Source organism: Rhipicephalus sanguineus, chromosome 4 (assembly GCF_013339695.2).
Source record: "Rhipicephalus sanguineus isolate Rsan-2018 chromosome 4, BIME_Rsan_1.4, whole genome shotgun sequence".
In the NCBI taxonomy this organism is placed as follows: Eukaryota; Metazoa; Arthropoda; class Arachnida; order Ixodida; family Ixodidae; genus Rhipicephalus; species Rhipicephalus sanguineus.
In genome coordinates this window covers 119,904,218-119,927,473 of record NC_051179.1, presented here as the reverse complement: position 1 = coordinate 119,927,473, position 23,256 = coordinate 119,904,218, and the positions used below count along the sequence as shown (strand labels likewise).

General features: G+C 44.8%; 1 protein-coding gene and 1 long non-coding RNA gene across 4 annotated transcripts in view; both read right to left on the bottom strand.

The window, feature by feature from the left end:
• Positions 1–201: 201 nt before the first annotated feature.
• Positions 202–23,256, bottom strand: part of LOC119390623 (prohormone-1) — a 203,570-nt gene continuing 180,515 nt past the window's right edge. For all 3 annotated transcript variants that reach the window (XM_037658232.2, XM_049414883.1, XM_049414884.1), the window contains one exon: positions 202–803. In XM_037658232.2, the coding sequence (XP_037514160.1) occupies positions 555–803 (249 nt within the window). In that variant the 3' untranslated portion in view covers positions 202–554. The remainder of the gene's footprint in view (positions 804–23,256) is intronic.
• LOC125756191 (uncharacterized) lies at positions 11,945–22,704 on the bottom strand. The gene is made up of 5 exons (XR_005183419.2): positions 22,688–22,704; positions 20,920–20,934; positions 17,956–17,979; positions 17,292–17,315; positions 11,945–12,045 (listed from the first exon to the last, which is right to left on the bottom strand). It is a non-coding gene; the product is annotated as an uncharacterized LOC125756191 (long non-coding RNA).

The following is a 23,256-nucleotide window of genomic DNA, read 5'->3' as shown; positions in this document are numbered from 1 at the left end:
AAGCTCCAGAAATACGAAATAAGTCACTGATTTATGCCTGGATTCCGAGTTGGCTGTTTATAATCTTCTTCGTGAGTAGAGCGATATTTAGAAACCTAAATAATTTAGGCGGTCGCTTTCAGAATCCAGAAACCAACCGGTGATTTTGGTAGATGTATTGCTTGGGTCTACATATTCACGGAACATGAAGACAACAACAAAAGCAGTTCTCAGTTTATACCTTCGTCATTGGACATTGTAACATATATACTAGAGCCCCCATGGTAGGACAAATGCATGCCCCGAAATAATGTCTTGCCTTAGCTAATAAGTACTACCAAACTCTTCAAACAAGAAACAATCTCCGGAAATAAAAGCTTCTGGGACAGTGGTTGCACTTCGGCGAATCTGTCAATTCGACGTCCTTCGCCTTGGTGCATCGAAGAGGCGCGTTGGCTCAGTGACAACCCCTGCAGGTTGTCGCCGTTGTTCAATGTGGGAGAGCTCCGAGATGATTTCGACGTTTCTTTCTAATTGTCATCTTCCCGTCATCCACCGTCGTTTCTCGAAGCAGCTCACTTGCGTCGGCCGAAGCAGGAGACGGCGTTGAAGGAGCACTGCTTCCATCCGCTCCTTTTCCTCTGGAAGTCTGGCACAGCCGGTGGCTGGTCGACCTGTTCCCGCTGCATCTGGCGAGCCATCTGCTTGGCCATCAGGTAGTTCCACAGCAGGTTCTCCAGGCCACCACTCGCCAGAGCGCCGCCGCCCATGCCACCAGTGCCCATGCCCACGGCACTGCCACGCAGGCCGCTATCGTCCGCCACCTGCGTGAAAGAGAGCAGACACTGTAGCAAAATCCGGGAAAGCAACACTTCATTACTTCTGCATGTGTACAACCCCAAATCGCCTTTCACTCATTGCGAAAGTACACTCTGTGGTACAAAGGCCAGTTTTCCAGATAAAATTTAAGAGTGGCCACTGCCAAGGGACATGTGTTTATTGGCAAAAGACACGTGAACTTCAAGAGTATCGGTCCAAGTTTAAAACGTGGTGAGCAAAGGCCGTCTGTAAGCCGAAACCGCTACTCAGGAGTTAGTCTAGTGTTCCCTGCATGGCCGCTTTTCATAGCACAGTACGCAGTTCTTAGGCATGCTAAACGCAAGCACCGTGACCGATCTCAGGATGCGCCTAATTTTAATCGGCGTACATAAAGCAACGCCAACCAATTAATGCATAAAAAATTACGTGGACGCGATGACATGCGTCATGCCTCTTCTCAAGAATGTGCCATCCAAAAATAGTCAGTAATTATGTGTATTGAAGACTCACCAGGCCAAACACTGCCATTATTGACGAACGACCGCCGTAGTGTGGCGGAGCACCTCATCAAAGCTGGTAGCTAGGTGAGCTTTATTGCGATAGCATTTACATGGACCCTTTTGCCTGGTTTTCGCCACCACCGTTTACGTCGCCTTCATGTTCCGCGTGTGTGTGGAATCAATGATGCGACCCTTCGCTCCGCGGCACGACGCATTAGACCACGCGGCGAGGAGCGCATGCATCCTCCGCCATACAAAAGGGGCGCTATTTAAGGACATCATTTACAGTTGGCGGCATGCTCATCTATCGGCTGCTTCAGCGCCGCAGAGGTTTAATTATTTACTAACCCGCGAGATGTACCGGCCTAAGGACGCGGTAAAATGGGCGTCGTCCCGCCCGTGTTTCGTCAGTTCGCTTGGAGATAGCAGCCAGAGGCGAGGGGCGGGGAGTGCTGCATGCGTTCGGGAGGAATCGCATGATGTAGTTTACAGGCCGTTGTCACCTGCGGTCGCGCGCTTATCACTTGAGGGGATCACAAATGGCTCATAGCTTTGTAGCTGTGCTCTCATCGCAAAGATTGCGTTGAAGCCATAGACAACACGAAAGTGACTTCGCTCTAAAAAGTCACTCCGCCGCCGAGTATCGTGACACTTGTGCATAGAGTTAATACACTGACTCTAGACGAAAAGCTACCCTTGGGTCCCATGTACTGAAACCTGTAACAGCGTGGGCGCCGCCAGTACCGCTAATACAGCATCCCCGTTCGCTGGCATAAGGGTCACTCGACGGATTCTCAGCTCGGAGGAAAGAGCGTAGGCCGTGGTCACGCGGTGCTTCGACTTGCTTCGACTCGCAATGACGAGACACCTGCATCCCCATCCTTTTCGGCTCGGTGCTGCCGAACTTCAGCGCAGAGAGCCATAAAACAGGGAACTGTCATTTGCAGCGTGCAGTGAGTGAGACGTCACTCGAAAGCTTGAATCAAAACTAAAGTTACCCGTCACACTAAGGTATTGTCGCCGTTAAAAAAAGACTAAGAAAACTTGGGTTACGCCTAGTTGGTACATATCATTCGGTACTTGTATCATCTCTTCTTTGTGGTCCATCCTGGTTTGCGCTGAAGTTTTCACCTAGAAAGAAAACGACTTTGACACATCAAGTCGCGGTAACATAAAACGTAGACGACGAGACACCACGATGTACACGACGCGCAGTCCGGCGCAACCGGCCGCGAGCCCGCACTCGCGCACTCTCGAATGTTGATATGGTGGCGCCATCCAGTAAACCCGCCTGCAAATGCTCCTTTCTGTGCACAGTAAATTGCACAATATCGGCGCGTTTTTATTGCGTGCAAATGCTTCTTTATGACTGATATTGCGAGTATTGTGAGTATTGTATGGTTCGAACGTGAGCGCTCCTCTAGGTTATTGCACTGAAAACAATGACAACGTACCAACACGTCGGTGTTCTCGTGGCTGCCGCTTCATCGGCCCAGCTATTTCTATAGAATCTGTTGTATCAACTTGATGCACTTGTGAAAGCGGGGTCTACGGTGGCGAGGGGACGAGGGGCACATTTTCGAAGGCACTTTGTACAGAAAGCGATAAACACCTGCCGCCATAAATTGTTGTTCTCAAAGGCTTTTTGTCCGTGGAGGCGACCGTCCATAACGGACCCATATAGAGCTTCGGTGTGATACAGTAAAAACTCGTTCATTCGAAAAAGCTGATAATTCGGACGTGTTCTCCGGTCCCGGTCAGCATATGCATTGCTTAATGTCATCAAAGTATCAATAAATTGGTCACATTCGGCCGCAACCCGGTTAATTCGGGGGATCCCCGGAGAGCGCCGAGCGCGAAGCGCCGCAGAGGCGCGGCGCAAAAGAGCGAAAATGGCGTTCGCAGACAACCAAAAAGAGGCGGCGCTGTCCGCATCGCTATCTTCAGCAGTTAGTGACGTCGGTTGTGTCCACATGCGGATGTGGAACTCCGCAGCTTCATTTTAACCTGATGCAATGCGCGCGCAATGTCACAAAACTCAAACGTGGCGGAAGCTGTTGAATATTCATTCATTCATTCATTCATTCATTCATTCATTCATTCATTCATTCATTCATTCATTCATTCATTCTCTCTTTATTTTCCAGAATAAAAACGAAATGGATGGTCTCCCGAGCTAAGAGCTGTAATAAAACAGCTTGACTAGGGCCCAGAAGACCAATTACATGGCAACAAGTGACAGCTGAAAAGATTTGCAACAAATGTACATTTCACACATGGCAGAAAAAAAATATTACTTATATAAACAAAGCATATAACAATACCCGTGTAAGCGCAACAGCCAATGATTTTTGGATAAACACATTTCTAACAACAAACAATACTAACAGAATATTTAAATTTATTTACAGAAAAGAAATGGTAATACTACAAGTACAAGAAAAACACAGCAATAGTACACCTGTAATTCTTGCAGTAAACTGCACGAAAGAATAATATCAACACAATATAATAAAAGAAAAGCATGGTAGCTAATCATATACAGCAATATACAGATTAAGAGCTTTCAGCCGCGGTCGGCATGCTGGCATAAAACTCGTTTGCTACACCGATCGCGATGAACAAACTATCAGTGCCCGGCCATTTTCCATGCAGAATAACTATCGCCATCTGCTCGTGGTGTTGGTGGTGGCGGTACGAAATAATAGAGAGGTGCAGAGCACGTTTCGGGCTAATTAAACACGGGAGCGTTACGCCGCGGTCATATCATAGGTCGTTAAAAAATTGGAGCTCACTCAGGCTCACTCAAGCGATATACTTCGCACTTAGGACTTACTCGGACTCGGACTCAAAACGGTTTCTTCCAGCCGGACTCACTCGGACTCAGACTCACCAACATTTTCCGCAACCGGACTCACTCGTACACCGACTCACTAAACTTTTCTCAACCAGACTTACTCGGACCCAAACTTACCAAAATGTTGTTCAACCGGCTCCATCTGAGTTTAAGTGAGCCTGAGCTAGTCGACTTATGAGCGAGTTTGCCGACCTATGGGTCGCATTGACAAAGCAGTCGCAGGATGACGAAAACTGCGGCTTCTGCACTGCTTTTATGCTAACTAAGTACAGGACTTATGTATTCATCAGGAAAATGAAAACGGATTGATGTCACACACCATGAAAGTGGATTGATCTAACAGGTCATCTCTGTACACTAGGCATATTCAGTGACTACTCAAAGGCATTTGATTCAATTAACCACCAATCTTTATTCGAGAAACTGTAACGTTATGGCTTTAAGGGTACTTTCTTAAAGCTTATAATCTGTTGCTTTAATCACTGCCGGCAGCAAGTCACTATTAATGGATTTGTATACGAACCCAAACCAATTAATGGTGGTGGGCGTCAGGGAAGTATCTTGGGCCCATTTCTCTTCCATATATATATGTGAATGATATTGTAAATGTTTGTGCTAACACTAACTTTCTAGCAAAACTTTGGTTTGGGCGAGCTGGTTGATCGTCGGACTTGTTTGGGGCAGCGCTAAAGAACACACGGACAAAGACACATAGTAGACGCCACGGGCGCTGACTTACAGTTGTAAGTCTTACGGGCGCTGACTTACAGTTGTAAGTTACAGAGTTGTAGGTCAGCGCCCGTGGCGTCTACTATGTGTCTTTGTCCGTGTGTTCTTTAGCGCTGCCCCAAACAAGTCCAACACTAACTTTATCATTTACGCAGATGATAGAAGTACTTTTATTACAGGACGTGACCCTTCAAACCTCATAGAACATGGCAACGTAGTTCTCAGTAAAATTAACACTTGGAGTATCGCCAATTCTTTGAACTTAAATGCGGCAAAAACGAAAGCACTTTTAATTCGGTCTCAGAACAAAGCATTGAATATCACCAACAGTCTAAAGTTAGCTACGTTATCTAGCGAATTATCACGCATTGCTAGAAGCCAAGGCGTCGTTTTTTAAGAGCATATGACGTGGACAGGTCACATGAATGCTACCTTAAATAAACTTTCGAAAACTGTAGGGATATTATGCAAATTTCTTTGCATCCCGCCGCAGAACATACGGTTGTTAATTTACAAATCACTATTTCTGTCCGACTTATCTTAGTAATGCTTAGTCTGGAGCACAATCACCCGAAACTAATATTCAGAAGCTACACAAACTCCAAAAGAAAGCCATTCGAAGTATCGTTAGCGCCGTTTACGACGCACACACGGAACCAATTTTCGACGCTCTGAACTTATTAAAGGGACACTAAAGAGAAACAATGAATCGGTTTAGATCGATAAATTGTACTCTGAGAACTCTAATCTCGCTAATTTTGCCATCATAGGTTTATTAATAGAGGAGAAAATTAAGTTCAAAGTTTCATTTTAAAATTTCACGCCGAAATCTCTCCGCGTGACGTCACGGATTACAAAGTGTATTTATCGTATTTTTGCACCAATGGCTCAAACAAAATTACCCCAAACTTGGTATGTTGAGTCTATGGCCCCCTCAGAGGACAATGTAGTTCATTTTTACCGATTAGGAAATATTCAGTCCCTAGTAGGCGCCGTCAAAACATATGATGTCACGGCAAATGCTGCGGAAACTGCAAGGTGGCGTCGCCACGCACATTTTGTTTTTGCGTGTTTTCTCCCTTACTAAGCGTTTTCTCGCAGCAAGTGCGGTGTTTTTGGTATCGTAAAAGAGTACTTTACTAATATGAGAAGAGTCGTTTTGCTTTTTAGTGTCCCTTTAAGGCGAAAGCTTTGGGCGGGAGACAGACGGTACGATTTTCCATGCGATGCGACTGCCGACGCGGCGGTGCGGCAGCCAGAATGGTGGCGGTCCGATGCGATGAAACGTCACCATTCCGGCTGCCGCACCGCCGCGTCGGACGTCGCATCGAATGGAAAATCCTACCGTCTGTCTCGGCCATTATATGCCTCATCAAAAGTGAAGTTTTACCGTCGGCGTTCCGCGAGGTCGGGGACGAGTGACGCAAAAGATCATCATGTGATTACTCACCATATGACGTCATCATGATGTCACAGAAAGCCGAAGTTTGTGACGTCGTCACGACGTCACAAATTTTAGCGTGACGTGACGTGACATGATGCCATCATCACATGACATCGTAGCTTGGTGAAAAGTGTGCAGATCACGAAGGCAGTGCAAAACCACGTGGTGTGCCTCCTATCCTGGAGGCAATGCAAAACCATGCTAGATGCGCAAAGCTTGCGGAGGGTGGGGGAACAGGATCAATACATAGGTTGAAAAGAAGAAGAAGATCGCTTTCGCCTTCGAGTCGTCATAAGTGAATGCATAAGGGACCCTGTGAGTTTTTTTTTCCAGTGAAGGAACTTTATCGGTAAATCTTAAACAAACACAACACATTGGATCCCAAAAATAACGACAGTTGTTTCACAGAATTGTCTGGGCTAAGTCAGGCAGAATATGTGCGCGCTCTGAGGGGGCGTAAGTCCGGAAGGTGCCCATAACACGGAACAAATTACGAACTCAAATGTTATAATGCCACTTACCTTTACTACCTAATAATTCCGAGCAACATACGTAACACTTTCAGTTAATTGAGTCACATCTGTATGATGATCGATATATCTTCGTATTTATTTATTTTTTTTCCTTCCTTCTCTCCTTTTTTTTCATTGTGTGTATTTTAATCTGCTGTACCAGTGACCTTCTCGTTTCTTTTTATTGTGTGCATTTTTTTTCTTTCATTCACTGCTGTTGGCAGACTTACGTCATTACCGCTTTTTTTTGCATTTACTAGCTTATTTATGCTGTTCCGATGAAAATAACTGCCGTGTGCATGTTTTCCCTTTCTCTACTTTTTATGTTATGTTTGCCTAGCCCGGGGGTACCTGTCAAGCCTGATCTACGGCTTTTTTGCGTGCACCCACCAAGCTTCAGAGAGTGTCTTTGACGCTGCAATAAAAATCCCGGTTGATTGATTGATTGATTGATTGATTGATTGATTGATTGATTGATTGATTGACATTTGTTTATTGTTTTCTTGACACTTTCGACAGTCTGACATTCGGTTAATTGGGGCATTTTTCCGGGTCCCGCGAAATTCCAATTAACGAGCTGTTATTGTACTAATATGGTTTAGCTAAATTAACACACCTTTTGTTCCGCTCATCATGTCACTTATGCGCAGGCATTCTGGCTAGTCTATGACCGGCTATCTTATAAAGATCGCCTCAGAAGATCAGTTTTTTTTTGCTGAGCAACATGATCCTTGAAAATTTGGGCTTATCATCTCCATCTTCCCAATCCGCTAAATATTTTTTGGATAACATAGAAGTTACTGCTGCGTGAATATGAGCTGCCGAAAATGTATTTCCCGCATAAAAATTACTTGGGCAGTGTTAATATTACGCTCGAAGTGCCAAAAAGACCCTTTTTCACTGCTCCAAGTTCCACTACTTTCGGTTCAAATGCAGTTTTCACAAGTACTTACCTGATTACTAGACATGATCATTTTTATTACCTTGTGCTACTGCGGTAACACCAATTTCATGTAATGTAACCGGTTATCGTTTCTGTGGTATACTTCAAAGTACTACAGTGATTATCCTCAAACACCTTGTTTATTTGAGACGTAAGACACTCCCTTGCTTTTTCTTTTCCTTGATGTATCTGTGACTCTCACTTTCTTGAAGGATAATGACACAAAATAACTGCACTTTATGTAAGTGAAGAATAGTTCCGAATGAGAAACTCAGTTGTGGCAGCAGGGTGCAGCAGCCATCAGCTCCGAGCAGTCGGAAGCGCTGATTTAGAAATGACGCCTGTACGTTTTATGCATTACTACTACATAAAACTGTTGCGTCTACAGCACATGTGACCAGCAAAAATGACATTCCATCGTTGCACTAGCACGGCAGTTTGTGCGGTATTCGAGCCTACAAATTAACTTTCAAACCGGTTTGCTAGGCCGCGTTTATTTGAAGGTGGGTTTCGAAATGTGCGCGTATATTATGGCGCTTCTTCTATTGTCGTAACGGTATATTTTTCCCCTTTGGCTAGCTTTATTTGCGAAATGTGATTAAGCTGGATGTAAGTTAAATTTCAATTAAACTTTCAACATATGTTCTCTTCGGTATCCTGATGATATGTGGCAAATTTTACAACCGTAAGTCGTTTAGTTTATTTAGAAAACGAATTTTAAAATTGGTAGCCAATTCCGGAATCACGCCTGTTAATGCAGGCCACCCTGTGTATGTGACGTAATGTTCCTACTCTTTTCCGACCCCGCCTCGCCCACCAGACGGTTGCAGCGCGCGCTTTCTTCTATGAGGCGGCGACGATGCGAGCAAAGTTCGGCTTTGTTAGCTGCACAGCGTCTAAGTCGTCATTGACATCGGGTCTTACAGTAAGCACGCGCAATATTGAGCGACGAGGAGATTGATGCGGGGCACGTGAACTATTTCACGCGCCGGTGGGTAGAAATCAAAAGGCGATGCCCCCGCGCTCATAAAGTAGCTGCAATCATCGCTGTACTCGTCACTGGTAAGTTGAGACGGGCTGGCACAGCTTGATTCCGCGTCGGATGACATCGCCAGCTTGCTTTTCGCGTGATAGAAGAAGCGCGTGCGCTATGTTTACACGCTGGCCAGCCGTGGCAGCGTGTAGCGGACTTCGTGACGTCATCGCATGCCCAGCACGGAGCAGCTGAGCTCCCTGTTTCTGTTTCGACTCATCGTATATTGTTTATTTAAAATTATTGAGTAGTTTATCAGCAAAATGAACCACCCTTGCTGTTACATGACTATTAATACTATTTGAAAATGGCATTATCTCAATATGGCCGAAAATGCACCGGAGTTCCCCTTCACTAGTACGGTGTATTATAAAACTAATATTGGCACCTCAACTTTGCGAGTTATCATCGAAAACAGCTGAGGTAGGGGCAAGGCTTGTGTAGGCCATTTGTGGAAGCTCAACATTTAGATAAAGCGCCACGTGGAGAGCACGGCTCAGCTTAATATCTCAGCAACGCGCAAGGGCGCGTCCACTCGGGTCGGGAAGTGAAACCGAGTTGGCACGCTTATAAGATTCCTTTACTGACCCCGCCACGGTGGTCTAGTGGTTATGGCACTCGACTGCTGACCCGAAGGTCGCGGGATCAAATCCCGGCCGCGGCGGCTGCATTTTCGATGGAGGCGAAAATGTTTGAGGCCCGTGTACTTAGATTTAGGTGCACGTTAAAGAACCCCAGGTGGTCAAAATTTCCGGAGCCCTCCACTACGGCGTCTCTCATAATCATATCGTGGTTTTGGGACGTTAAACCCCACATATTATTATTATTATTAGATTCCTTTACTGGCAGACCTGACTGCTCATGATAAACAGAAGGGCGTGATAATACGGTACACAAAGAAAAAGATGGACACGGGACGACGCGCCCTTTTTACTTTACTGAGAACTGACTGAATCATTTTCTAAGCTCGATGCATGACGTCTGTCGCGTCACGGCATTTCTCTTATCGTAATTGATTTATTATTCAGGTGTTATACTTGCGAAAACAACGATGGCTTGATGCAAGCTGTCCCGGGTCTATCATACTGGTTAGGAAGGGATTGGACTTAAAAGCTTCATTCACCGGTCCATACTTCGTTGTTAAAACCACCGAGCCGCAAGTACTTCTTAATAGTATGTAATATAATGGACCAAGTGGCAGAACAGAAGCGACATCTGTCGGAAACGTGGTACCATATGACCAGCGTGAAAGGAATTACAGCCGACCCGGAGAGTTCTCTTGGAGCTGGGCCTTGGGGTATTCCTTTAAAGCAATCCTGCCAACTAAGCCCAGCTTTTCGTCAGGTAGTCTTGGTCAGCAGTTGGAATTGATTTCGAACGCCTCTAGTTTTTCGACGTCCAACTAAATCGTTGTTACTGACTAAATCGAAGTAGAGCACGGATTATTTTAACACGAAAGTGTTTTATTCCGGGGTCCACCAAGGTTTCAGTGACGTATTTCCGTCACGGAAATGACGTCGAAAAAATATACATGATCAGATGGCACAGAAAAAAAGTTCCGTCAACGGGCATCGAACCCACGACCGCTCGGTCCGCAACAACAGATGCCGGGCACGCTATCCACTGCGCCACAATCACAGACTCTAGAGGCTTTACAAACGCGCCTTTTATATCTACCACGCCCCGGGTCGGCTGGGTGGTGTTGCCGTCTGGGAGCGGTAAAGTAATTCGTCATTACTCTGTCCTCCGCGATTCGCACCTGCAACGCGTTACACGTGCCTCCCATTCGGCGCGTTTTCAATTCAATTTTGTCAATGCCTTAACACACCGCGAGGTGGCGACCTTAGCCAAGCGTCGTAAAAGCGTCGGGCTCGCTCATTGCTCTGCGACGCTCGCCTGCCTCACCTGGCTGTAACACCGCGTTCCCCGCTCACGCGCTCGCCCCTAGAAAAATCGCGGCAAGGTTGTCGGGGCGGCACGACGCGCTTTGCGTTTCCTTCTAGTGCGACCCAGTGGTCCGGCCGTGGTGTTCAATCACATTTTAACATGCCGCAGGATGGCGACCAAGTTCTGCGTCCAATATGCGACGCTCTTCTGGCTATGACACCTAGTTCGCTGATTACGCTTTCACCGTTAACTACTACAGCTACCACAAGGGTTTGTTTAATCATTTAGCAGGGACGTTGGTCGCCGGAATGGAGATGTACTACCAATCATCAAAGTGGGCACATCCACGTTAAACGGTGCTATAGCTGCCAAACATCAATATACATTGTGCAAACTCTCTTATATCAATGTACAGTAAATATTCAGTTACTTCTGTAAGGGAACGCTTTAATTTCGTGTTATTCCGATTCCTATGACGGAGGGATCAACCATGTTTTTTTTAATTTAGTCTCCTTGGATACGCCGTATTCGAGGCCGGGAGTCCAGCCCTCATCCTTGAGCCTAGCGGTGTAGCACCTTACCTGCTAAGCTAACATAGCTACTCACTATTTAGGCAGCAGGATGCTGCTCATAGGCGAAAAGGAGGCGTCGGAAGGCCGAAGACTTACGCAGTGTCAGCAAGGCAAGACGCAGAAGAAGGAACATGAGGCGCACATAATGCCTGTTAGAAGACGAGCAAGTAATTTATCCTCAACTACCACGTTAAGTCCTTCTGTGAGGCTCAATCTCAAGACTTTTTTTTCCAAATGGTTAAGTATAAATCCACATACACACGCGAAAAATGGGTTCTCACTTTGCTATTCCGACAATATCATGTTTTCGAAAGCCATAACTTCTTTTAGAGAGAAACGCACATGTTTGAACACACTTTACCCTAATTTGAATAAACGTATGTGTAGTGGTTCAATATAAGAAATGTCTTTATTCTGAACCGCATATTCTTATCGTGCGAAATGAGTAGAAAGAAATATTGAATTGGCCAAATCGGCCTAAGCTCTGCAAGACTATTAGTAGAGTTGTTACCAACCAAATGCGAATTGTCGCTATTTGGCTATTTGCTCTCTTCCATATTCTTTGTAAGCAAAGCAAGTGCCTATGAGACATCGTTCGGATGCCAGTATTTGCGAACTATGTGTTTCATTCAAGCGCGCATGGTGAATACGAAAATGAGCAGGCAGTTAAAGATAAGACTTTATTAGGAACATCAACCTCCGTAAAGTCTGATGCTGTGTTTCCGTTACACAATCTGAGAAAAAAAAAAGAATTGGACTTCCTTGCTTTCCTGAAAGATAAAACATTGGCAGGCGTGAGAGACTACAGTTCACTGTGATGTATCCTAAAAACTAATAAGCAACACTTACACACAGTTTTGCCCGTTAACGCTGGAGGTGTGCGTTGTTAATTTTCGAGAATATTATGCCTTTCTACGACGATATAGGAGCGTTTCATTTCACATATAATAAGACGGACGCACACCAATCAGCACTAGGCTTAGCAACAGCCAAGGCGGGGGGAAATGATAGTGCGAAAATGCGAGCAACTTTTTCCGTGTGGTAAGATTCATGCTCAGTTGTAGGGCACGATTAGTGATGACCGAGCAATCGGTTTTAGATGCGATTTCTTTCTGGGTTTTAGATTCAGTGCTTCACTCCCTCGCACTGGCATTGCTTTCCTTGACAGCAGTGGCAGCCGCTTGAGTTGCTACGGTAACAATCTGAATTAATATTCCGAAATGCAGTTAGGTAGAGAAATCGAGCCTAGAACCCTCACCATAGGAAAGTGCCCATAATATGTCTCCCCGCTTAAAAAGAGTCATGTATCGTTTTACTCGCAAAATCCACAGTATGCTTCTGAGACAGGCTTAACTATACCGCAAAAACGTCTGTATAGACCAGCTGATCCATTAAAATGACGACATATAAGTGCATCGAAGCTAGACAAAAGGAAACCAGTAAAGACGACCAAAAAATAAGGTCTCGTGATCTCCAATATCTTCTCAAGGCGGCCGGCTGGAGGAAGTCTGCCACAAAGGAAATTGAGTGTCGTGTCATTGGACCAATCCTCTTGTGAGGCACTGGCAGCACTGGGAAGTTAAAATCACTCACCACCATAGACCGCATAGCATAAGGCCTTCTCGCCACGCAAACGCAAGAAATGGTTGTTTTGTGTCTGCCTTACTGCATTGATGATCCTCATATGCACTTTCAGTCATTTAGCTTAATTCCAATAAGACTAAACTTTAGTACTCGAACACAGGAGTTGACCCTATCATGCCCTGACCTCTGACTCCTAATTCAAAGGGTCAGGAACAATTAGAGCATGAATAGGTACATGAGAACACAGCCACTTTTACGGTATACTATATCAATGGCTTGCTCCTTATTTAAGAAGACTTGTAGAAGACATACGCAAACGTAAGTTACGATTGTTCTAGCAAGTAGGTTTTGAATTTATTCTACAAATGTCTTTAGTGTAACTCTTGTCGAGCACGTAATTAGCACGTTTTTATACTTTCAGTATTATCCTTCTGATATGAGCAGGTATCTAGGTATCAACTTGCTCACTAATAACAATACGCTCCTGTCTAACATTAAATTGAAACCGAACAAACTTAATGTACTAAACAGCGCTCTCGCAAGAACAGCTAATCTGCTAGCAGGATTATGACATAACCCCGATAAATATATTAAATGCTTCACTTATCCGAAAAAATACATGCATCTTTGGTCTATCCGTTGGACGTGTTCTAAGAGATGCTGTTTACAGAAACGTAATGTCCTCGTACCTGCTGTGTTACGCACTCGTAAATTTTCGTGTTTGTCTGTTTCTTTCAAATGTTGTTGATCATCGGAAAAGTCTTTAAAAAGAGAAGTGAGTTGTTAAATCTACAGCATCGCTTTGGGATAGTTCTTAGAAATCGTAAGTGGAGTACTGCTCACTAAATTCTATGGTGTGGATACATCGAAAAGCATCTCTGCTTTCTGCATGCCATTCTGCAGGTAAATCACAATTGGCCCCGAGAGAAGGCTTCCCTTTTGGGTGAAGTCCTGATAAAATGAAGCAATTTTGAAGATCCTCCCGAATCCATTTATTGATCACGATGTAGTCAAAGGGCATTCCAACCAGCAATCAGTTCCAATAGAGCAACTTAGCGCAAACTTTCGTAGATTATAACTGACTGTGAATTGTAATTTGTGTCAACCGTTTTGTCCGTATAATGACATTGCTCTCTATGTGTGCATATAATGATCAGTACCGAAATATTGTTTTGTTGCGATTTATTTCTGAAGGTGTCGGCCTTTGCATCTTTGTTTCTTTTGCCTGTCTGCTTCGCACGCGGAAGTACATAGGAGAGAAAGTAAGCTTACAAACAAATATTCTCAAACATAACTCTCCGTTTTTTATCACCGGAATCAATATAAATGCGTAAAAGATACAGCCAAAAAATGAGATGTGATGAGATTACATCGTAAAGGAAACAGAAAGGGCTCATTTTAATAATTGAACAGCTAGAGTTCGTAAATGCTTGAATAACAGGTGCTAACACATTGCGTCAGCGAAGGCCTTGTAGTGGTAGGAGCCCTGAAGTTGTCAAACTGACAACTCCAAGGCTCGTACCACTTCAGCAGCTGAGCGGCTCAGGTGACCCTGTAGCGCTGCGTTTATCACCACTGTCAATGGATCAGTCGCATTTCGGGATCCTTACGTGCCGTGCACGGGACAATGCTATTCACAATCACAAGGCTGACACGTTGAAACATACGCCCAGTACTTTCTTATTCCACATTGCATTCCTCGTTGCGCACTGAAGACAGCGGAATTTTACAATAGTGTTCATTTACTTGAAGCTGAGCATTTGCGCCACACCCGGAAACACGCCAGAGACGCCAATTTTTCTTTTGAGCGATGACCTTTAAACCGATGTTTTGCTTACGAAGGCTTTTGTTAGAGAGCTTTTGATTACAAAGGTTTTGTTTACGAAGCAACAACCGATGTCTGCGGTGCGACCTGCGCTATTTATAAGCACACTTTTCCGGAAACTTTCCATTTACCACACGCCAGCCAAATGTTGATGCGCCGTGGTCACGCACAGTGAAGAACGCCATGCATTTCCTTGCAGTCGCTCTCTCATAATTTGCGTGCTTTTCTTTTTGCTGCCGCCTTTTCAGGGACCTTCGCTGCACACCGCGAAAAATGGCAAGCTGTGGCTGGCTTCTACTGACGTCTGGCACGTCCTTTTAATAGATTTCTTCTCTCTTTCTCATTTGACCTTTCATTTAAAGAGGTGGGACGAAAAAAAGAATTCAGGAACCCTTCTACATTCTGGGAAATAAGGGCAAGCGAAGCCTTGCGTTGGCGTGCCTGACCAACTGCTTTTCCTTCCTTCCTTCTTTCTTTCGCACTGCGCAATGTTCCCGCCTGACGTAAGCGTTCATTTTTATTACAGGTGGCGGCCGTCCCCAGAACACTGTTTTCGGACTGAATCGGCATGGCGTATGTCATGTTCTTTCCAGCGTTCGCCAGCCTCTAGAACGGCCCAATGAAAGGACCATCGCGCAATCATGGAAACGAGGGTTAAGAATGCAATTTTCTCGAAGTCGCAATTTTCCTCAAATGTGCAATTTCTGATACCGAGCTCACGCGTTGTCCAGGAGACCGCTTTTAGTCCTCCAACACGAAATATTTCAATGAAGTGGCCATAAAAAATGCACTGCTTCCCGTTTTGTTTTATTTTTTTACTTTCATCGTCGGTAGAACGCATTCGTATGCTTCAGCTCAGTTCACACTTTACAAGCATGGGCGCGTGGCCTAGCGGTCAAAGTACTCGCTTTCGGAACTGGGGGAAGCCGGGTTCAAGTCCCAGCCCTGGAAAGAAAGTTTACGTCGTTTAATTTAATATTTCTTCGGTGCCCGCCAGCTGTCGGTTAGAAAGGTTTTTCGGAACACCACCACCACCAGCTTGACAGCTGTCAAGCTGGCCAGTCAATACACGCTTCCCTTGAGCAGTACCAGAGATGCACCTCGGCATTTCTGGTGCTGCCACTGAAATATACTGAGGGAACCATTCACATTACTATTTTCAGAATGTCCTGCAATTTACACTGCAATTAATGCCCATAAACTTTAAAATGTGTTTGAGTTTACATTCGTTTATTGCGGAAATTGCGCGTGCCTTAAGCGTGTTTGGCTTATGTGACATTTAGCAATATATTTTGTATATTGAAATCTTTTATCGCGCAGCATGCGGAGCAATATTAATTCATTTCATTTTTCCTGTTGATCTTTGTATGTTACATGAATATGTTGCATGTCGCCCCTACGCGATGCCTCCTAACAAAGGCTGCTTTAGGGTGTATTGAACTCACTGAAAATACTGAAACACAAGGTATCCCTATACGACGTCAGATATCTCTCAAAGACATTACGAAGACGAATGCACTGCCAGAGCCCTAATGCTGGTTACCCAAGTGTAACACAAGGTATCCCTATACGACGTCAGATATCTCTCAAAGACATTACGAAGACGAATGCACTGCCAGAGCCCTAATGCTGGTTACCCAAGTGTTTCTTTCGCTCTGGCAAACAGAAATTTTGTTTATATGTGGGGCGAATCACTTATCGTCAGGAAGCATTCGCTTATTAACTTTTTCTTTGTCTCGCAGTTATGGTTCAACCTTTTCAATCCGCATCTGTGTAGCTAACACAGCTTTGTGATTTAAGTTACTGAGAAAGTTGAGAGTTTGAAGGTTTCACAATGCTTATTGAAAAATGTGGTGAATGCTTACAGAGTCATTTCCTATAGGGATGTAGTAGAAAAATGAAGCTAGTACATTTTGCTACATAATAAGCGTTCGTTATTATCGCACTGAGAAGTCATGACGAGAATGTCCTCTTCGTTTCTCTTAGCACAATAATGATATGAAATTTTTAACGCCTGTTTTCCATGAAAAAAAAGCAGGTCACTGGCACAATTCCCCTTTCATCACTGCATTGCCTCTGTATGCGTTTAGCCATAAATAAAATACTGCGATTGTCTTCAGAAGTAAACCGAACGAAAAAACGGTGGTGGATCATGAAAACTACTTAATGTGTTCAGCCATGACGAATAAAACGGCATGTTGACAGTTATCTGCAGTGACCTACTTAATTTAAGGCCCCTTCTGCGCTTGAAGATGCATGGTTTGATTCCATGCGCAAACTGCTTTCGGCAAGGCGTAGGTGATTCGAGTTAGAAGTGGTACTGCGAACGCATGCAAGGCTACGTCGCTAACTGATCGGGAAGCAACGACACTTATACCTGGATGGTCAAATCACATTAGGCGTAGCTTCCAACATAAATGCGTACAATTTGCAAAATGGGCCACGTGACAAAACATTTGCTGCCGACGTCTACCCAGCGTCGTGCACTCAAACTTCGTCATGCAGCACTAATACCAAAGCACTACCAGCGACCATGCACGCACCTTCAAAGAGCCTTAATTCAGCAAGCTTGGTATAATGATAATATTTGTAATCAAACGAACGCACCTTCCTTCAAGCATGAAGTTGCCTCTGCAAAGCATTAAAAAAATTAATTATTTCCGCATCTGTTCGGTATGTGGAAACACATCCCAAATGCACGCTTCCTATGCATTCGGGGTGCTATTGTAAACTTCCAGTAACTTGTATTATATAGGAAAAAGAATCGCCTCAAAAATATAATCGCCTCCTTTTTTCAGGAGGGGGAAGACAGCCGTGAGAGTCATGTCAGGTATAACAGTTTCCCTCTAACAGAGTGGCGTTTCTTAAGGTAAATCGAAGAAGCAGTTTACCGGGCGACATATGTCTGTTCAAGTGTGTGCCTCACGAACTGTCGGAATGCCTGGTTACGAAGCAGAACAACACTTCTAGCCTGGCAAAATAGGCGAGAAAGAAAGAAGGTACGGAGAAGTCTAACATAGCATTCTCTGTGTTAGCACCGGCAAAGATCGAATATTCTCAGAGGTAGGGCAAATATCGTTCATACAAGTAATCAGGGTAAACATAACCGACAAAAACACGACACCAAGAGACATTGTGCGGCACTCAGGCGCCGCACAGTGCGACAGAAACAGCAGGATTTCTCAATTTTCATAACATCCATTGTCACAAATGCAGTGTGCTAACGGATGTATAACCGGTCACAAAATGGCCGAAACTGAAATACACGCACCTTGTCTTCACCAGGAGGTGGTTTCTGGAAATTAATGAAAGAGGACGAGAAGGTGGCGTGAGCTTAGTTCTGGTAGATGAGAAACGGATGTGTCGTATGTCCAAACCTCTAAAGTTACGCACTATAGCTGGTGATCAATACGCGAACTGTAGAGTGTGCATTTCAGCAACCGCGGGAGTGCGTTTCCTGATGTTGGCTTTCCGAGGTACAGTGGCGCATCGTCCCAGATAAACACGCTTACCACTGTTCTTGAAGTTTACAGGCAAACTGTAGCGCAAGCTCAAAGGTAGGTCAAAGCAATGTACATTGTTGCTGTATTTGTGTAGTACGTAATTCGAGCGTTCTTTTTTTACTTGACTTAAACGCACACACACGCACGCAGGCACACACACACACGCGCGCGTGCGCACGTACATACTTTTCTCGTAGAAATGTGAAAGATGAGCCCCCGTGGCAACTGTACTGACACCTCAAGAGGCCCACGTCATAACACAAGCTTATTTACACATTTCAGCCGAGAACCGACCTTTATCAAGAATGATCATTTGATTACGCCTTCTTGAGTGACGGCGATCCCCTGCCAAGACGCCGGAATGAATTTGTGTCCTTCGAGCTGTATTTCATGTACTGGTTTCGCAGCGAGCAAGACGTGGTGCCAAATTCCCACGATCCGAAAAAATAAGGATATCTATTGTTATGAATGACGTTCACAGTGTACTAGATGCTTTTTTTTCTCTCTGAGAACGCATTAAGAAAAATTGCCTCTACCAGGCAACATATTATCTAGGAGGAGGAAACAACTTTTTTTGAAAATTGAAAGATTTGGAAGGATTGGACCCTTCCCCTAGGTGGCAGCCATGTGTCCTTGTGCTCTGACGGCATCCTCGGTTTGCGGAAGGACGTGTAGTCAGTTGCACTTCTGGGTCTTAGCCTGTCAGTGTTGTCTCTCTCTGCTCTTCGTTAATGTATGTTCTATTTTGCCCTGTTACTCCGAGGCAAGCCCATAATATACGATTCAGGTCCCGCCTTTGACGAAAAAACCTACTCATGTCCGAGTATAACTCCGGGTAGTAGTGGTAGTACGCGACCGGATCCGGGAACGTGTTCGTCTGTAAAGGGGTGTTCAGACGGGAGCAAATCCTCGGGGCATAAAGGCGGAGCCTAGTGACGTCAGCTCGCGAGGAGAAGTCTCCACAAATGGCCCCCACTCACACGGACGAGGCGAACGAAGGGGGAGACCAGTATTGCTAGACTACTCTGGTCGCTTGTACCACCAGTTTGACGAGCTGCTGATGACGAGCTGCAGACGACCATGCAGCTGCAGACTGGACACCCACTGCAACAATGTGGCCAAACAAGAGCCCGAAATTCCGCCATATCCCCCACCGACGGGGGATCGTTTGTCCTGTCGGGGAAAAGGTCCCTTTCTCCCCCGAGGGGTCGCGAGGGTGTTTCGCCCACTCACTAATCCGTGACGACGTGGTCACATGATCCGCAATCCCCCCCGTGTCCCCCGCCGATTTCTCCCTCGTGTGAATACCCCTTAAGAGGCGCTTTGTCGTCGCCTGCTGCTTGCTTAGCGAGGTGTATGCCGTGGGAAAGCGGGCCTTTCCTAGCCTGTAGTGGTTGCTGATCTCCTCGTAACTAACCATGCGGCCTCTCTCCTCCCCGGATTTCGCGCTTCGCCTGTTCGGCATGTCAGTTCTCGAGCCAGTTCGTGCGCGCTTACGTTCCCGGGGACGGAGGAGTGAGCAGGCGCCCATATAATATGCACGACCCGCTCGTCACAAAAGTTAGCTAGAATTTTTAGCGCTTCCGGCGAGATCCTTCCCTTACCGTAATTTTGAACGGCGGTTTTCGAGTCGCTGATTATGACAGTGGCTTTTGTGGAGGCTAGTGCTAGTGCTTTAGACACTTGCTCCGCCACTTCTGCTTTCTAGTATATATAGCGCCACTGACCTTCGAGTCCTCCTGAATATGCGTTGCTACTATCACCATACTTCGGCCATTCTCGTATGTCGCTGCGCCTATATAGAGCACGTCCCGGCCGTTGCTGAATCATTCATGTAGTGCCTTCGGCTTTTCTATCTTTCTAGCTGGATGATGCTCACGATGCATATTTATAGGTAATGAAGGTACTAAGAGATGTCTCCTCACTTCCCGCGCAATGTCTTTTTTTGACCCCGTGTTGTACGTCGCACGTGATACCAATTGTATCCAAAATATGTCTGCCCGTAGGGCACTCTGTTAATCGTTCATACTCTGCCACCGTGTGGGTCTCTACCAGCTCTGCGAGCGTGTTATATAGTCCTAGCGCCGAGAACTTGTCGTTCGACGTATTTATTGTTTATACGCTTTCCTTATGATACACACTATTTTGCTCTGTTCGGCTGCCTGTAGTTTAAGATGCGGCTGACGACAAAGGCCAGCACTAAATAAACTAGGCTGTGTTCTTCATACCATAGTTTTTTTTGTCTATTCTTTTGATCAGTCAGAAATGGGAGCCACCGGCGAAGCCACAGTTCTCCGTAGTTAGGAGCCAGCGGTGTTGAGGAAAATGGCTCCTACTTTGCTGACGAAAAGCATTAGGCATCAAAAGCAAGCTTCCATAAATGTGTATTATGCCGAAAGATGACGACACAAGACACGTGCTTGCCGTTTCCTTCAAACTGCAGTTGGAACCCATAAAAACAGGTATGCGAGTTATTCCAACATCCAAGTGCACAATTGTGCATTTATTTAGAAAAGGTTATTCACACCGTATTACAGAAAATACACGGAGACACGGCTTGCACGGAATATTAAATGCTTGCAGTCTATCGGCATTGCCTTTATCGCGGAAAACTGCATGCAGTTCACGTGTTCCGGGATTTCAGATATTCATAGTAAGGGCGAGTTAACAATCAACAACGCTAGTTAACCTCTTGCGCGAAAGACACAAGCAAGGTAAGAAGAGTTGCTCACAGTTTGTATGGTGTCCTGTAAAGAAAACCAAAGGAATAAATTTTAAGTTCCAATTGCGGTCAAATTATGAGCCGATAATTGAAAAACTCCGGCGAATATTTCTCGATAAATCTGTCATAGTGCAGGAAACCTCTGCGAGTCATAGCAGAACACCTATCATGTAACATCTTTTAAAGAACACGCAGCCAACATAATAATAAATATGTCTGGGGTTTAACGTCTCAAAACCACGATATGATTATGATATACGTCGTAGTGGAGGGCTCCGGAAATTTGGACCACCTGGGGTTCTTTAACGTGCACCTAAATCTAAGTACACGGGCCTCAAACATTTTCGCCTCCATCGAAAATGCAGCCGCCGCGGCCGGGATTCGATCCCGCGACCTTCGGGTCAGCAGTCGAGCGCCGTAACCACTAGACCACCGTGGCGGGGCACGCAGCCAACATAAGCCAACATTCAGCAGCAATTACGTCAGTGCTCGTATTACGCAAGTGAATACGGTAGTGCCCACACGGCAGGTTTACTTTTAATCGTTTATTGTATGTTTAATTTCGAATATTGATTTATGCGATACGTTTTTACGTTCCGCTTTATGATACTACAATCTTTCGTCCGACTTATATCAGGAAAAACATTTCTTAACCGAAGAAAGCGGTCCGAACGAAGCCTGGTCTAATTATCTAAAATGTTTTTACCTTAATAAACGGATTTTCACCGCAAGCTTCCATCTTCCACTTCCTGCCGTTTCTTGGATTACCTTAATAATCAGTCAGTCAGGCTACACGCGCCACACTTTCGCGTTAGGCTCCGACGATGAATGATCTGCTACTTCGTATTGAGGTGCTGCCGCCTCAAGCAGGATTAGGGACACCGAAACGATGAACACGAGCGCACACTGCCAACTGAAGGTCTAGTTTTTGCAAAGGCATTTATAGAAAAAAAACAGAAAAAAAAGAAATGCCAAGTGCGGCGTACGAGAAGACATACCATCATTGCCTACCGTTCGCGCTGGTGTCGTCAAGACATACAAACTCCGTTTGTGATAAAGCTAAGGATGTCTTGCTTATGCAAGGGCATTCTTCACATGCCATGCAAGCTGATTCCACACTGATGCGCGTGCAATTAGTATACTGCTCTACGTACTGATCTTTTGCCAGTTTCTGCGCGATAGAACTTGGCAAAAGCTGGATGAATCACCAATTACTAGGAGCTTCTTTGTGCTTTAGGAAGCGGAGGTCGAGCTACGGCGACAATGATCGTCGTACAGGTGAATTACACACACACACACACACACACACACACACACACACACACACACACACACACACACACACACACACACACACATATATATATATATATATATATATATAATATATATATATATATATATATATATATATATATATATATATATATATATGTATATATATATGTATATATATATATATATATATATAGGAAAAAGGTATAAGCTTCTCAAAAACTGTTTATTTGTCGACGTTTCGATCGGAGACCGATCTTCGTCTGATGAAGATCGGTCTCCGATCGAAACGTCGACAAATAAACAGTTTTTTAGAAGCGTATACCTTTTTCCTAATTATTTTACGGCAACCGAAGACAGACTCTTCATAATCTACGTACTATATATATATATATATATATATATATATATATATATATATATATATATATATATATATATATATATATATATATATATATATATATATGTGAAAACAAAGAAAGATCAGCGGCCACACTTACACTTGATAGGGGGTCCTGTTAAAGGAAAACAAGCCGAAACTATATTAATGCTGATGTCAATGCAATCTCTCGTTTTTAAGAAAAAAACGGGCACAACCAAATGAAAAATGGGGGCAAGAAGGTCGTCGCAGCTGCAAAACTGCTGGCCAAAACGATATCGTGGTATAACGAAATCGGTTATCTATTATCTGACTTGCTCCGAGCATGCTCCCCTATAGGCGACGGCGAAGAGGCACCCGCTTGAATCCGGCGCCAACGTGCTGTGCAGTCAAGGCGAAACCAAGAAAAATTTCGCGCGACCTTGTGGTTCTTCGCTTCAAAAATGTTTTCCTCACTTTAAACTAAGATTACTCTTGTAAGACTTCCTGAACATGCCGGAAATAAGGCGTACTACGGAAGGTTGTCTAGGCTATATATTTGTTTAGACCGCGGAACTGCGCAAACAAAGAAGCATTGTAGCTCAATACGGAACTTTTCTTTTAACAGGAAAACTGTGGATGCTCGATGTAAGACGAGTGACCACAAAAGAACAATCATCATCATGAACGGGTATGTGCCACGTAAATTGG